Source organism: Spea bombifrons, chromosome 8 (assembly GCF_027358695.1).
Source record: "Spea bombifrons isolate aSpeBom1 chromosome 8, aSpeBom1.2.pri, whole genome shotgun sequence".
NCBI classification, from domain to species: domain Eukaryota; kingdom Metazoa; phylum Chordata; class Amphibia; order Anura; family Pelobatidae; genus Spea; species Spea bombifrons.
Genome location: NC_071094.1, coordinates 2340630 through 2358555, shown reverse-complemented (window position 1 = coordinate 2358555; position 17926 = coordinate 2340630). Strand labels below are relative to the sequence as shown.

The 17926-nt window shown below is 44.4% G+C and overlaps 2 protein-coding genes across 2 annotated transcripts in view; one reads left to right on the top strand and one right to left on the bottom strand.

The window, feature by feature from the left end:
- Positions 1 to 17926, bottom strand: part of KCNT1 (potassium sodium-activated channel subfamily T member 1) — a 58266-nt gene that overhangs the window by 28197 nt on the left and 12143 nt on the right. Inside the window, exons 2-6 of the mRNA XM_053473680.1 lie at positions 4723 to 4802; positions 3768 to 3867; positions 2761 to 2814; positions 2411 to 2459; positions 1835 to 1894 (exon numbers count right to left, since the gene is read on the bottom strand). Of these exons, the coding sequence (XP_053329655.1) occupies positions 1835 to 1894; positions 2411 to 2459; positions 2761 to 2814; positions 3768 to 3867; positions 4723 to 4802 (343 nt within the window). The remainder of the gene's footprint in view (positions 1 to 1834; positions 1895 to 2410; positions 2460 to 2760; positions 2815 to 3767; positions 3868 to 4722; positions 4803 to 17926) is intronic.
- The window catches only part of UBAC1 (UBA domain containing 1), a 105128-nt gene that overhangs the window by 81400 nt on the left and 5802 nt on the right, over positions 1 to 17926 (top strand). The window lies entirely within an intron of this gene.

Below are 17926 nucleotides of genomic sequence, written 5' to 3'. Positions count from 1 at the left end.
GCCCTTTATCACTCCCATCACTCCTGTGCTCCAATGGCCCTTTATCACTCCCATCACTCCTGTGTTCCAATGACCCTTTATCACTCCCATCACTCCTGTGTTCCAATGGCCCTTTATCACTCCCATCACTCCTGTGTTCCAATGACCCTTTATCACTCCCATCACTCCTGTGTTCCAATGGCCCTTTATCACTCCCATCACTCCTGTGTTCCCAATGGCCCTTTATCACTCCCATCACTCCTGTGCTCCAATGGCCCTTTATCACTCCCATCACTCCTGTGTTCCCAATGGCCCTTTATCACTCCCATCACTCCTGTGTTCCAATGGCCCTTTATCACTCCCATCACTCCTTAAGTTTAAGTTTAAGAGGCTCATTGATGGTTAGAAACCCTTTTAGTAATTTTGTTACAGCCAGAAATCCCTTTGGTTTCCATGAAAACAGCCGAGTGACCCCAAACCTTTGAACAGCCGAGTATATTAACAAAAATAATACTTAAAAACGCATGAATTATTTGCAGAAGATGTTTTTGCGCAGGGCAGCTCATTGTCCGGGGGGTATTTGGGGCAGACATCAGGCCTTCCTGAGTCCTCCACCGGTTACAAAAACCATGTAAAGGTGAAGGATGTGATGTCAGCACATGGGGCAGGTGCGTGTAATTGCACTGATTAATTCATGGGTCGGTCATTAAGAGTTAATCCAACAGCCTCATGGGTTTTTTTTTTTTTCCGACTGATTAATTTAAGACTTTGCCCACTTTAACCCCTTAAGGACAACGGGCGGTCCCTAAACCCATGAAAACAATGCATTTTGAGCCCATACATCAGGGGCGTCCAAACTGGGGCCCTCCAGCTGCTACAGGACTACATCTCCCATAATGCTCTTTCAGCTAAGGGGCTGGCTGAGGAGGATGGGAGATGTTGGCCTGCAGCAGCTGGAGGTCCGCAGTTTGGACACCCCTGCCGTACATGTATGGGCTTTGTCATTAAGGGGTTAAATGGCTGAAAAGAGACACTTTTGTTTCAGTGATTTTGGCTCTCATAGAGGGACTGGCCAAACTAAGCAGGGACACTTGGCATATATTACTAGGCTGAATGCAGACATCCATGTGACAGTAAATAGGTTATTTTCGCCCCGAATCTCGTCTTAATGCTCATCGTCGATAAGACCGGAGGGAAAAGAGCCGTTTTGATGAGTCGGATTAAAAAATACCTATTAGAAAGAATTAATTATTCCGCAAAATCCTCCGTTTCACTTAATCTTCCAAACGTTCGTCTCCGGGGGGCGTTCGATTCTAACGAGCGCATAAAATGCTAATTCATTCATATATTTGCATGCCCGGCGGAATATTATTATTATTATTTTTACCGGGATAAACCCAAATTCTGCCGTTTATCTGTAAATCCTATTGAATGGTGAAGGGTGACGGGGAAACGTCCGTGTGATGTCTTCTGGATGGCATGGAACCATAGGCATACCTCCCAAGTGTCCCTGTTTAGCTTTACCAGTCCCTCTCTCAAAACACTGTGCCCCTCCCCCGATGCCCCTCTTTCCTCCCCTGATGCCCCTCTTTTCTAGGAGGTCAGAATGTTTGCTGGGTATGAGGGTATCGCAGGGTTCTACAGCCCTAAAAGCCCCGATAATGTGTATAGAAACAGCAGGAAACGGCTTTATGCATTAAACGGGGTAAATAAACCCCATTCTTCTTCTTCTAAATGTCCTATAAATGAATGGCGGCCCCTCTGGCAGTCTATGTTTGAGGGGCTTCTTCCCTGCATCGCAGAACACGTCGCGTGCGTTAATGCGCAGCCAGGACGGCGGCCAGGTACATCTTACCTTATAGCTGAGATAGATGAGGAGCATCGTCTCCAGGAAACTGATTATCGCCACGGTGACCTGTGAGGAACAGCCAACAATTACCAACAATCACCAACCCCGCGGCCCCCGAGACGCCGGCACAGAGTCTACAGCGAGGGGCAACTTCTTTTGAAAGCTGAGGTATTGATGCTTCGCTGTCAAATACCAGTGAGAACATCGAGGTGTCCATCATGGACCTCTGGGTCTCAGGTCTTCTTCTTCTAGGGTCCCACCAGGGACATATGACCTTCTTATCCACTCTATCTACCCCATGAAGAAGGGAACCTCTAAAGTCTTCAAGGGCAGAAAGCTAGCCCAACTCCCCCACCAAGAGCCTCACAACATGGCAACTGCCCCGGGTTTGGGTAGCATTGGGGGGGTCCAGCACTACTATGGAAGCCAAACGAGGCTTCATGGGAGAGGAAATGAGATAAGGACCTTAAGGAGAAGGCTTTTCAGAGGCAAGAAGGCAGATCAAGGTTTTTTATGGGGGGGTGGAGGGGGCAGATGGGTAGCAGTGGCATCGCAGGGTAAATTTAAGAGTCATTCACCTACCTGAATAGCCCAAAGCGGCATCCTCCTGTCCACCCACAAGATGGGATCCCTGCACAACGAGCAATAAAAATAAAAAGTCTACTAAGAGGGAAAAGCAGGGTAATGATCTATCTGGCTTATTTATATAGAAAGGGTTTAGATATAACGCCCACCCCGTGCTCTATCGCTCGGGCACACGCAGCGCATGAGCGTCCGGCCAGCTCGGATCCAGCCCCCCCCCCACCGCGGGGAGCGCAGGAAATTAGATTAAAACTATAATTCTTCCAAATGCGCCGGCCCGATTTTACTGTCTGCTCTCCCACCTATCCTCCGCGCCGGCGATAACACGGAAAAAAAGCCCAATTTCTTACCAGTTAATATCGGGGTATTTTCTCGCCGTGTAATTCTGTTTGGAGCAGCCCCAGCTGTGGAGACGAAACGCGTTATTCACACAATCATTCCCGGGTTTACTAAGCGGCGGCCGGGATGTCTCGGGGACTGTATGCGTGTTCAGAGGAAAGCATGTGTGCGTGTGTACGCGTGTTCAGAGGAAAGCGTGTGTGCGTGCGTGTACGTGTGTACGCGTGTTCAGAGGAAAGCGTGTGTGCGTGCGTGCGTGTGTACGTGTGTTCAGAGGAAAGCGTGTGTGCGTGTGTACGCGTGTTCAGAGGAAAGCGTGTGTGCGTGTGTACGCGTGTTCAGAGGGAAGCGTGTGTGTGTGTGCGTGTGTATGCGTGTTCAGAAGGAAGCGTGTGCGTGTGATGTCTCCACAAACCTTGGAAAGACCGCCGTTTACACCGAGTACCCCAATAAAATCCTCTATGTGTGGCTTAACTTCACTTCCACCGTGGCCCCCTCATTGAGGATATCTTCTAAAAGTCTACTTTGGTCCCCAAATCCCTGTGCCCCTCTCTTGCACCCCTCTACACTCCATTGAGCTGTTTTCCCTCCTCTGTGCCACTTTTTCCTCCCGTGATACCCCAGTTTCCCCACTGATGCCGGTCATTACGCCCCTGCTGCCCCTCTCTCCTCCCCTGATGCCCCTCTTTTCTAGGAGGTCAGAATGTTTGCTGGGTATGAGGGGATCGCAGGGTTCTAAATGAGCCGGAATACCAGCTCATTCCGTCCAAAGATTCCATCAGAACGACTCCCCGAGTTCCAATAGGAGGCCTCAAGCAGGAATGTCAGGTGTGATCGGGGCTGGACGAGACGGCCCTGGCCCTTTAAGGCTGGCTGCCGCCTGATGACATAAACGCATCCTATGGCGCACGCTACGCATTTCCCCCTGCGTGGCAGATGGCCGTTCCCGGCTGCGGAATGGCTAGCGTGTCTTCTATTCCTTCTAACCGGAAGTCACGGATCAATAGGCGAGCCTTACCAGCCGATGCCCTCCGTGGGATCGTCCAGTAAAACCCGAACGATGTACAGCAGGCAGGACAACAGCTTCAGGGAGAAGTTAAAAAGACGAATTCTGAGGCCTGCATCAAAAACAGAGCGACAGCAGCCACCATTTACAATACGAAGCGGAATAATCCCGCTCATGGCTATGTTGGGTATATGAGGCTTAAATAAAAACATGTATTTATCAGCATTCATACAACCCATACGACACTCACACAACTCACAGCACTCACAGACACACACTCACAACTACACGACAATCAGAGAGGGGCACAACGCACAGCACTCACAGGCAGAACCTCGCATGGACTCACAGAGAACTCATAAAACAACTCATAAAACAACTCATACCACTCAGAGACATAACCCACAGCTACTCCCACAACTCCCAGCACACATACACAAACACTCAGATAGCAGGGACAGCTACTCACGCAAGAACACAACTGTCTCACAGACAACAAACTTTCACAAACAAAAAAATATAAAACTCCCACGATTATTGTGATAAATCAAGAGCGGCCAGTAGGTGGCAGTGTGAGTCCGGGCATTACAACGATCGCTCCGATCCCTTTGCTAGATTTTTTTCTTTCTTTAACCCTTTATAGAAACATAGAACCTACTGGGAGATCGGCCCCATCCGGCCCCCGTCTAGTCGCTCGTTTCTCTTGCTGTAAAGACTCAAACCTTAATCAGCCGTTGGTCTCGTCTTAGATTCAGGAGCCGTATGTCTATCCCGCGCATGTTTAATCCCCTCACTGTATTACCCTCTACCACCTCCACTGAGAATCTGTTCTGCTTATCTACGACCATTTCAGTAATGTACATTACCTCTAAGCCTCTAATCTATATCAGCCCCCCCAGATAAGAAAGAGGACCAGAATCCATAACTTTTTTGGAATCCCCATTAGTTCCAAGTTCAGTAAACTCACTTGATCTTTGGTTTTTGATGAAGAACAGTTTGAGTCTCTCCTTGAATGTGTTTTCGTTGACGTAGAACTCCACCTGGACCCTGAAATAAACAGAGGAGAACGTGAATCCAGGTGGATATGCAACTTTGTATCAAACACGACGTGTAACAAATCTCATTCTCGCGTACGATGGCCACCCGACCCCTACAAGCCCCGGTACCCTTCTATGGTCCGGCACGCAAACGGTTAACGAGACTTCCTAACCCAAACCTGCCAGATAATAATGCATTTTTTTTAGTTAGGCTTCAGAGATGGGAAAATTGCCGGTGCCATTATGTTAATGCGGAGCCGGCGTTCTCCGGAAGGCTAATGTGTTACAAAGTGAATTCATAATAGAAGTCATCGCGTTGGACGCGGCCATTTAGAAAGCCAAAGAAGTAAAGGTCGAATTTCAAAAAAACCAAAAACGTCACTTTCCCGAAACCTACTTTTTACAGTTCTGTGTATTTAATAAACGCGTATAAACTACCGATGCGTTAGACTGTAAGCTCTGGTGAGCGTGGAACAGTGTGTGCCGTATCAGTAAGACTCCACCAACAAATAGATTACTTTTTTGTTCTCTTGCTTATCCATGACATCATATGGCCCTGGGACATGATGTCATACCTGCTGCAGCCATCAGACCATTGGTTTCCGGTCCTCAAGGACCCCTAAAAGTCCAGGAACTAGACTCCCTCTGTCCACATACAAGGAAAACTAACACCTGGAGGACCTCATAACCGGAGGAGGCATTTATAAGAAGAAGAATGGGGTTTTATTTCCCCCGTTTAATTTATAAAGCTGTTTCTATACACATTATCGGGGGTTTTAGGGCTGTAGAACCCTGCGATCCCCTCATACCCAGCAAACATTCTGACCTCCTAGGGGGCATCAGGAGAGGAAAGAGGGGCATGGCAGAGGAAAGAGGGGCACCATTGGAGGAAAGACGGTATGGCAGAGGAAAGAGGGGCACATTGCGGTAAGAGAAGCATCAGAAGTTGGAGAACCAAGCAGGGACTGATTAGACAAAACAAGGTCACTCGGGGTCTGTGCTTTCGCATACATTCACACCATTAAGTCAAAATGGGCTATTTTCATATAGTTTCAGAAGAAGAACGTTAACGAATGCATAAAAACGTTATTTCCAGTGAATTACCGCTGAGCTGTAAATTGCAGAGGCGGTGGAATTCAGAAAAGAAAGCAATGCTGAGCTCTTATTTGTGGCGTTCAAAAGGAGACCCGCGGGTGGGAGCAGAACCTGGGATTGTTTCCCCATAAAGGAGCCATGACCTCATACCTTCATCTAAACGCAAAGCTTCCAAAACACTAAATTTAAAAAAAAGAGATGAACCAACGCTGCTTCATAGATTACCGGCGAGATCTCATTTAGAATCCGCCGTCCGATTGTGGAGACCACGGCTTCAGTAATGGAATAGATTGTAAGCTCACACGAGCAGGGCTCTCTTCTCCTTCTCTGCCGGGTTTTACACACCGCCACGGAATCCGCTAGAGCTCTATTAATAAAATGTAATGTGAATCCTACTAATAAGACTGGGTAGGAAACACACGCACACTCTAGAAAGTGAGAGGACACATTTATGAGTGTTGAGGGATTAAATAGAGTGTACGAGGGGCGCATTTTAAATAATAAGAGAAGCAGCGGCGCTATCGGGGGGTCAATTAATGTTAGACGGTCCACGACGAAGGGGTGAGGTGAGAACATTCTAGGTCAGTTGATTCTTCTCTGTGTATCTAGAAAGTGGAGGCAGCTGACAGATCCCCCCCCATCCCGACCACGGACCACCCTTCAAATCACTACAATCACGGAGATCAGATCTTAATCCTCACCCACGTTCCCTCCCCCAATAAAGCTAGGATTCCCGGAGACTCCCGTAGCGTGAGAATGCGCGTGTATTTATAGCCACATAGTGAATGAAGCATACAAGGGACAGAGGCGTGCGTTGTGACAGATCACGCTATCTCCCCGTGGGTGAACTCTTCCAATTTACGTCCCTGCCATTCTTGTTCTGTACATTGGCTGCGGTGAGGGTGTCGGGTATTGTACTATTGAGCCAGACCACAAGAGCTGAACATTTCAGCCTGCTATGCATTATAAAAGGATGACCTCAATTAACTTCTTCTGCAAAAACCATACCTCCCAAGTGACCCTGTATAGGAGAAACAATCCCTCTAGGCCTCCCCTAAAACCACTCTGGGGCCACAAGCTAGATAATCGGTTTGATTTGTACTTAGAAGAGTGAAAATGCTCCGTTGAATCTAATCAGTAATACCAGCATAGACATCACTAGCTGTCCAAAAACCTCACTTCACTAATTAATTAATGTGCCAACCGCAAGATGGGTGTACTGTCACGGCCAACCACAAGATGGGAGTACTGTCACGGCCAACCACAAGATGGGAGTACTGTCACGGCCAACCACAAGATGGGAGCACTGTCACGGCCAACCACAAGATGGGAGCACTGTCACGGCCAACCACAAGATGGGAGCACTGTCACGGCCAACCACAAGATGGGAGCACTGTCAAGGCCAACCACAAGACGAGAGTACTGTCAAGGCCAACCAAAAGATGAGAGTACAGTTAAGGCCAACCACAAGATGGGGTACTTCTTATAGTAAGTAAAAAAATGGTACCATTAAAAGAGACAAAAATGTTGAGAGGTTCTTGAAAGCCATGAGGCGTTCCCCATTTCTATAGTGGGGCCTTTCGGTCAGGAGACCTGAAACCTTCAAAAACCTTGCAAGAACTAAACCAAAACCATCAAGCCACGCATTTCAACCGTGATAAAATCCAAGCCGGGTATATCTCCGACCCCACGGAGCGTTCCTGAAATGCCTACTCATGAATTCATTCCGGGAAATAATTCAGTGCATTAGAGACACAAAACACAAACAGATCGATACGTCGTATCCTCGGCCCGATAACCCAAGCCTCGCGTCTGTTATAAAAATCCCAGAACGATGATCTCATGGGGTGGGAGGAATCGGTATCTGGAGTGGTACGAGAGCTCGTGGCACACACATTACTCTCAGCCGCTTGAGTTTATGAGGAATCTACAAAGTATGGACTGAAGAACATGAACTATAGACATGAGCTGGGAAAGTTACAGGGGGGTATAGAAAAACCAGGCTTCTACTCCACACAATCGTTTTGAGCTCTACACCAGTGGCCAACGAGCTCAACTTCTTATGGGCCCAGCATGTTTCAGGGCCCTCTGACAAATGTCCAGGTGGGTCTTTTAAGCAAAGGTCAGACAGACCGACAAGAAGACATCCACAACTCCTGATTTGTTGGGGGTCCATAGGGAATGAAATTGGGGACCCTGGACTATACACTCCTACTGTGCTTTGTAGTAGTTTTGACCCAACAGGTTGGAGATGCCAAAGATGGAACCACGAAACTAAACCCATGCAGCCCTTCCACAACCTCAGGTGTGTGAGAAACTGGAACATCTTCCGGAAGCGAATTTATATTCCAGAACCAGAAGTTTCCAGAACACACGGAACCTCAGCCCACGGACCTAAAGGCGAGGTCCTTAGTGACGGCATCTTCATCCCGGTGCGTTGCTGGTGGCCTGGGTGCTGTATTACGACGCCGGTAAAATTGTTACAGGGTGCAGAACCCGTGCTGAGTTTCTATTTCATCAATTAAAGGTTCCTGACTTTGTAAGAAAAAATTTAAGTCAAAGGGACGGCTTGGCACAGGAGCAAAATAAATAAATCCAAAACGAGACAGATTCTGGCGTATTATAATATAACCCGGCCGCCTGGTCGAGCGGAAACTGAATGTATATTGTAATTCTAACATGCTGGGATCAAAAGTCTAATTGGTAATTAAGACTTGGTCAAAACGACTAAGAAATGTTTTATCGGAACACCGCGGGCAGCGGAACTGCAGGTACATAACAGGTTACAGAGGTCCAAGGTGTCGGGACTGTCTGTACAGCACAGGGTGTCATGGTATCATTGTTGGCGGCGTTAGATGGGTCTCGTAATTATAATAACCTCATAGATATTCTTCATCTTATCGTGGATACATAAGGATATATACCGTATTGGCTCGAATATAGGCCGCACTTTTTTCCCCCACTTTAAGTTTTTAAAGTGGGGGTGCGGCCTATATTCGGGCTCTAGCGCCCGACGCCCGGGACATGCAGTCCCGGGCGCCGGGCAGGCAGCGGGGTTAGGATACAGATCCCCCGCAGCGGTGCAGGGGACCTGCATCCTTCTCCCCGATACGCTCAGACAGCCTCCCCTGCCAGCACTTCCCACGGGGGGGGGGTGCCGGCACGGGAGGTTATCTAAGCGTTTTACCTCTGCCCACCCCCGACTTACCGGAGCAGACTCCCGGGTGTCTTGCGGGGCCGGCGGGAGACATTTACGCAATACGCGCATGCAACTTCCGGTACCGGAAGTTGCATACGCGTATTGCGTAGATGTCCCTCGCCGGCCCCGCAAGACACCCGGGAGTCTGCTCCGGTAAGTCGAGGGGGAGGGGGGGCAGAGGAGGACAGCGGCAGCGTATCGCGGGGAGGGAGGACAGCGGCAGCGTATCGCGGGGAGGGAGGACAGCGGCAGCGTATCGCGGGGAGGGAGGACAGCGGCAGCGTATCGCGGGGAGGGAGGACAGCGGCAGCGTATCGCGGGGAGGGAGGACAGCGGCAGCGGATCTCAGGGAGGGAGGACAGCGGCAGCGGATCTCGGGGAGGGAGGACAGCGGCAGCGGATCTCGGGGAGGGAGGACAGCGGCAGCGTATCGCGGGGAGGGAGGACAGCGGCAGCGGCAGCGTATCGCGGGGAGGGAGGACAGCGGCAGCGTATCTCAGGGAGGGAGGACAGTGGCAGCGTATCTCGGGGGGGGGGCAGAGTGGCAGCATGTTTTTTTTGGTGCTTTTTTAAAGAAAAAAAACTTTTTCTTTAAAAAAGCACCAAACTTTTAGGGTGCGGCCTATATACGGGGGCGGCCTATATCCGAGCCAATACGGTATATATATACACACATAGGGATATATATATACACACATAAGGATATATATATACACACACATAGGGATATATGTATACACACATAAGGATATATATATATATATATATATATATACACACATAAGGATATATATATATATATATAGGGTTTTTTAAATGTGGAAAAACTTATTTTTGTATCAACACCTACTTTACAAAAATTATTTCAAACTTTATATTTAAAGCTGAAGTAGGCAGAGCAGAATAGAAATTACAAGCTAGACCTCTCATTGAGACCAAAAAAACCCAAATTCGTCAAATTCTAAATTATTTATATCAGAAATATCTATAATTAAGAAGCAGATCATCAACGTAAGGACTTTTGAGTCCACCTTCATATTCACAGCACCCGTAGGATATCAGAAAACAGAAACTTATTTATAGAACTTTCAACACATAGTCAAGAAATGTCATCGATATACCCCACGGGGCCAGGTGCCCGCCGCACGGGGACTTCTGCCAGAGCTAGAATTTATTTGGCGAGAATTGCTGAGAAACGCTAAACAAGGTTCTCCCGGTGCGTCGGAATCGCCGCCATTGGTCGTGTAAACATGAATCATCATCCCAGCAGGAGAGGCTGCAGCTACCCCCGGGAATCAATAATGCATGACCATCCGATATATAGAGACAGAGCATCAAATAACAATGTATCAAACTACATACGCTGTATGGACAAGTATTGGGACACCGGACCGTTACACCAACAGGGACTTTGATGACATCATATTCTGAATACACAGACGTTAATATGAAGTTGCCCCCTCCCCCCTTTGCAGCTGTAACAGCTTCCATTCTTTCCACAGGATTTTGGGGGGTTTCTGTGGGAATTTTTGCCCATTGGTCCAGTAGAGCGTTTGTGAGGTCAGACATTGATGTTGGACGAGACGCCCAATCTCCGTTCCAGTTCATCCCAAAGGTGCTCGATGGGGTTGAGGTCAGGGCTCCTCTATACACATTATCGGGGCTTTTAGGGCTGTAGAACCCTGCGATCCCCTCATACCCAGCAAACATTTTGACCTCCTAGAAAAGAGGGGCATCAGGAGAGGCAAGAGGGGCATCAGGGGAGGAAGGAGGGGTATCAGGGGAGTAGAGAGGGGCAGGTGGGGGAAGAAAGAGGGGCATCAGGGGAGCAAATAAGAGCACCAGAAGAGGATAGAGGCACACAGGGGTTTGGGTCTGAGAGGGACTGGCCAAACCAAACAGGGACACTCGGTGGTTATGAGCTCCTTCGCATGCCTGGCTGCTGTGATCACATTAGTGTAACATTTCAACGAGTCACGGCGTGACGTACCGATTAAAACGAAGGGGGTCCGGGATCATTTTGGGGGCTCTCTCTTTGTCCTGGAGTCTAAGCTCTGAGCTCTCTCTCCCCTTGTAGCCTGAACCTCGGTTCCGTGCGCTCCGCTTTGATTGATGGTACCTCCTTCCTTTTAGTCTTTGGTTACCAACTCCTGTGCCCTGACCTCCCTAATCCCGTCCCAATTAGGGCCGCTGCAGCCTGACGCTAATTGATTATAATTATAAAGTACAGGGGAAGGACTCTTACTTGGCACGGGATTAGTGGAATAGAACGTTCTGTAATCACAAGGAATATCGTCTGCACTTTCCATGGAATTCGCAGGAATAAGACAGGTTTACCTGCGGGCTGCTTAATACGCTGCACGCACCGAACGAGGTGCTGCTTAGTTACAAGGAAAGCTTTAAAATGATTTCTGGCGATAATACCAGGTTACGGCGAGTATTATACACAGGCGGTCTTCTAAGGAGCTACTTGCAAGTCTATGGGTGTCAAGTATGGAAGCCGGGCTTCAGGGAGGGCAGATGCTAATTATAATTACCCCTGAGGCTGCCCATGATGGGTACTGCTCTGCAGTGAGTACAGTATATATATAAAATGATATATATACTGTATAGAACTTCTGGGTGATAGAAGTACTACCAATGGTTCCCAGTACCCCCAGTCCTGTGGTTTGACCCCCCCAATATCCAGCCTATAGACATGGGATAGGCATATGGCTCCTGAATCTGAGGCCAGGGACGGACTAAGATCTGAGTCTTTACAGCAGGAGAAATCAGCGGATTAGTTGGGGAGAATTGTTGTGATCCAGGGGAGGATGCCGAGCGTCACGTGACACACTATAAGTGACCCAGTACTAGTAGAGCGTCAGCAGCGAGGGAGAGTTTATATGCTGCACTGGTGATGATGAGAAAGAGTCACAGTGTGTGTGTTTACATATGTGTCTGGTGTTAGAGTGAATGGGTGTTTGTAAATGTATGGTGTTATAGTGAGTGTGTGTGTTACTTTAGGGCAATGAGGTGTATGTGTTAGTGTATGGTGTTAGTGTGTGTGTGTGTGAGAATGGTGTTAGCATGTGTGCTTGTGTTACTGTATGGTGTTAGAATGTGTATAGCATTAGAGTGTGTGAGTCAGTATGTTAGAGTGTGTGTTAGTGTATGGTGTTAGTGTGTGTGTGTGAGAGGATGGTGTTAGCATGTGTGCTTGTGTTACTGTATGGTGTTAGAATGTGTATAGCATTAGAGTATGTGAGTCAGTATGTTAGAGTGTGTGTGTTAGTGTGTGTGTGTGAGAGGATGGTGTTAGCATGTGTGCTTGTGTTACTGTATGGTGTTAGAATGTGTATAGCATTAGAGTATGTGAGTCAGTATGTTAGAGTGTGTGTTAGTGTATGGTGTTAGTGTGTGTGTGTGTGAGAATGGTGTTAGCATGTGTGCTTGTGTTACTGTATGGTGTTAGAATGTGTATAGCATTAGAGTGTGTGAGTCAGTATGTTAGAGTGTGTGTTAGTGTATGGTGTTAGTGTGTGTGTGTGAGAGGATGGTGTTAGCATGTGTGCTTGTGTTACTGTATGGTGTTAGAATGTGTATAGCATTAGAGTATGTGAGTCAGTATGTTAGAGTGTGTGTTAGTGTATGGTGTTAGTGTGTGTGTGTGAGAGGATGGTGTTAGCATGTGTGCTTGTGTTACTGTATGGTGTTAGAATGTGTATAGCATTAGAGTATGTGAGTCAGTATGTTAGAGTGTGTGTGTTAGTGTATGGTGTTAGTGTGTGTGTGTGAGAGGATGGTGTTAGCATGTGTGCTTGTGTTACTGTATGGTGTTAGAATGTGTATAGCATTAGAGTGTGTGAGTCAGTGTGTTAGAGTGTGTGTGTTAGTGTATGGTGTGTAAGTTCTCCTCCCATAACTTAAACCTTCAATAGGAGACAATATGCGGCATGCGCAACTCACTGCGAATAAGAATGATCCATACTGAATTCTTCCATGTGCGTCCTGCAGCGGGTACCAAAGGATGATAAGAACATGAGGATATTCACAATCACAGAGGGCGGCGAAATAGCCTCCGACACCACCCTGTCCGTCAAATCGCGGCCGCGTCGCACTTTAAATCAGCAACCCAATGATAAAGCAGCGGTATAAATTTTAATAAAAATCTGTAATGAATGCACATTAAACTTCATAAATATTTTGTGCTGATTCCTTTAAACTTACATTATTGTTTATAAATCCAATTTTTGTACACTTTAAAACCGGCCATTTTTCCAATTATTTTTGGCCAAAGTCCAAGATGAATACTTTGTATATTTTTTTTCCTCTAATAATATTAAACATGACCCACGCCAGAGGTTGGCGGTTCCGTGTTTTCCATTCTGTGCTTATCATTGGCTACTGATGAGAGTTTTTGGCCATTCCCAACATTAATCAAAATTGTAGCATGCGGTAGGAAAACGAAGGATGGCGGAGCGGCTTCAGACATGCTGGCATTCCCCCCGATTCATGCGTCTCGTGGCAGCCAGGGCCGATCGCAAAGCCCCACAGAGCATCTTAGAACAGCGACAACCTTAAAGCAAGACCTCAAGCAGCCATCTTTAAATGCCCGTGGAGATATGTTTCAATATTCATTCTGCGCTTGGTCTTCACTATGTCGGTTAAACAGGAACGCTAGAAGCATTTATCCCAAAATATTTTTTGCAGAAATAAAAAAAAAAAAAACATGAGTGATGCAATTTTTCACCCCTTATGATATCATAGCATGACTCCATCAACTATTCATGATCAAGGGGGAACCTCATGATGTTTCTCCTCCAAAATAAAGACAGAGCCAGCCTTTCACTACATATTAAAGAATTAAGACTAAACGTATCTCCTAGAAATATATATATTTTTTTATTTATATTATGGAAGAACCTCAAGACCTTCATGAAAGCCCCATTGACCATCGATGGTCTACAACAAACCTAAAATAACCAAAAAATCCTTACTTTTTCATATCTAATGTATCTGTATAAGTTTAACGGCAGGTTTTGCAAGCTACTGAGCCCGGATATCTGTCATATTTTCATAATGAAACCCCCTCTGTCAGGCTTTTAGGGCCCAGCATGGAGCAGAGGAACTAGCGAAGCGCTCCGTCTTGAAGACGGCAATTACGAAGCTTGTTAATGCTCGTGCGGTACGTTGGATTGTAAACTCAATAGCCTTAGGTTTCCGTAAAGTGCATCCCCAGCTGATTTCACCACAATTCTGTATAACAAAAGGCCGGTCTATTATCCCGGAGGAAGAAACTCCGCCAACATTCTACAGAACAATTCAACAATGAGGCCATCTCATAAAACAGCCTGTTACAGCGTGAAGAAATCTCACCTCATAATATATATAATATCATATATATATATATATTATATATATTATATTATATATAATATAAACAATATAATATATATAATAAATATATTATATATAATATAAATAATATAATATATATAAAAAATATATTATATATAATATAAATAATATAATATATATAATAAATATATTATATTTTATATAATATAAATAATATAATAAAAAATATAATAAAAAAAAAATATATAATAAAAAAAATATATATATAAAAAATATATATATATGTGACAAATATTTAAAAATGTTCTAGTTTTTTTCTTTAATACAAAGCATTTTGGGGTTTAGAGTTTTTTTTCCCCCGTACCCCAAGCGCATGCCACTGACAGAAAGCAATTATTAAGTATTATCCTTAAAAAAATTAATACTACAGTTTCCCATTATTCCATTGGGTATTCTTATAAATCTTCATTATTTTCAGAGATTTTACATTTTTTTGTCTTCTACTGAGCGCTATTTAAAAAAAAAAAACGGTTTTGAGTTTTTACCATTTTTAAAAATGTTGAATTAATAATAATTGTATATCTTTATATATTAGCATTTTATTTTATAATTTATATATATTTTTATATTTATATATTTTTTATTTTTTTTTTTTGCTTACAGTTAACTAATTCTGAAAGTATTTAAAGTTGTTGATCTAATAGCAAGTAGACGATTAAATCTGATTGAACCAAAGAAAATTTTCTTTATTGCCAGTAAATTCTTATAATTTTACACCTACTGAAATATCCAAAATGTGCACCTTAATAATGCTTTGGTGGCCAAAAGAACAATAAGCTGCCCTAAAGTACTCTAAATATGTAATTGGACCTTTATACAGTGCTGGCTTCTTCATTAAGAACTCTGGGGCACAATCCTCCCAAATAAAATGGAATTAAATATTCACTCTGGTAATCAGCGGGAGGCTGGAATGTTTCCAGAAGTCGTTAGATAATGATGTGTTTGGCAATAAATCACAAAGAGCTGTCTCTTCTGATATCAGTAATCTAATGGAAGTCCCCATGGGACGTCTAACGAGTTGGCGAGTGTCACTTCCTTTACTTTAAAAACTTTCAATTAAGTTGGGTCTATAGTCTTCAAATGTCCATCAAAAAAGCTCTTGAGAACCTACCAATGGACCATACCAAGGAGAAGACATCCTGGAATCTTTGGTCATTTTCTTAAATTGGTTCTTGTCCCTAAAAAAAAGTTCCAAAATCCCCATCCCAAATCTAAAGATAAATCCAGACCTGCAAATACTCTATAAAAGCATCGAGAAGAACGATGGCTCCTCATACCCAACGTCCCCTGCATCCCACCCAACAGGTCAAGCCAACTCTTTCTTCTAACAGACGTGGCACCATCCCTCTGCCCCAGGGCATGTCTGTTGTCTCGATTCCCCTTGTTAGCCCGGCTTATGCCTTTTATAAATAACCCTAATTATATTAAGAGCAAGACATTTGTAGATTGCCGCTCGTCGGATAAAATCATTTCACCGTAGGGCTTTCCAGGCAGCAAACCACTACCAGCAGGATAATGCAAAAAACAACCATTAAATGATTAGGTGCGGGATATGGGCAAAAACCCCCACTTGTTTAACTTCAAGTTGTTCCTGTTGTAGAGACTCTCTCACCTCTGCTGGGAGGCATTTCCACTTATCTACCACCCTCTCAGTAAAGTAAAACTTCCTTCCATTCCATCTCAGTCTCTGACGCTCTAGTGTTAGATTTTGGCTTCTTCTTCTAACGTTTCTCCTCCTTTGAAATAAATTCCCTCCTGTTCTTTGCGTCAAATAAAAAAACAAAGTGCTACAATGTTACAAGTAACCCCCCCCCGATCGATTAAAAGCCACAGCGAGCTCCCCGTCCGCTGCATCTTCTCATGGCCACGTCCCGTCCTCATCAACTATTCTTCATAAGTGACCAAGAATGGCTTATTGCTCCAGAAAGCGGATTTCAATGTCATTTAACAACTGACCACAGGAGCTCCATTAACGAGCTCGGAATGTTGGGTTTCCCGTGTTCCTCCACGAAATTGATACTAATTCCGCGTCTTGTATTCCTACAGCTTAGGGATGCCTTAAAAGAGCATGCGCGACGAATCGCTGCTAATAAATTATAATAATAATAATAATAATAAAAATAATAAAATAATAATAAAAATATAAGATTATTATTATTAATAATAAGAATAATAATAAGAATAATACAAATATAAACAAATATTATTAATAATAATAATAATTATTATTATTACCCGCTTAGTAACTCATTTAGATTTATTTTTTTAGGGACCTCTTTAAAACATTTATTAAGATTTAATTAATTGCAAATTAAAGAACTCGTATTTTTTTAATATAGTATAATAAATACATTGAAATAATAATAAAAATACTTTTATATTGGATTTCAAGATATATTTTCTCTAATTACAATGGACCTCCTTTTTTATATTGTCAATTAATTTTACATTTATTTGTTATATTTATATATTTCATTTCTACACTGATTTTATTTGGTTATCGGCAATATCGCAATTTTATAGCAGAAAATAAAGCCTATCTTCATCAGAGACACCATTGAGACGACGCAATGATACACTGTTACCAAACTTTGCTGTGATGAGGTTTATTTTATAAACGGTGGGTTCTCCATGGGTTTCACCGAGAAGAAACATCTCACCTCATCAGGTTGACTCCATCATGAAGGGACAACCCTGGTAAGTTGAGTCGGCCTTGGATAATACTTAAGGAGGGTGGATTATCTCACTGATTTAATCACATATCACGCCGCGTCGGCTCGGACCGCCAAGTAGGAGAAACGTTCCTGAGTCGAGACCACGAGCCGAGAAGTTTGCTTGTTGGGTTTAAGTGGAAAATGGGTGGTTTTCTTGGACTTCCAACTGATTGGAAATCGGATTCCGAAAATACTCGGTTTCTATGTTTCTTACTTTTTTTTTTGTGGACATTTTTTTGTAACTATGTTTCCGTCTCTGAACTCTTAAACAGGCATCGGATTGGTCGGCCCAATTATTGAATTATATATCCGTACATTTATTATATTCATATATATATCATTTAGATTGTACCTCTGGGCTAGAATCACACACACTGGCCAATTACTTTTATCTAATGTATAGGTTCACTTAAATGCCATAGAAACCTAGAATCTGCCGGCAGATCGGCCCCCGTCGGCCCCCCTCTAGTCACCCGTTTCTCCTGCTGTAAAGACTCAAACCTTAATCAGCCGCTGGTCTCGTCTTAGATTCAGGAGCCGTATGTCTATCCCATGCATGTTTAATACCCTCACTGTATTACCCTCTACCACCTCTGCTGGGAGGCTGTTACACTTTGAACATTTACCAACTTGGGTTGGTATATATATATATATATATATATATATTAAATATATTTTTCCCCAAAAATTACCGTCAGATACCAGAGAATTGTGGTATTCTGAGTT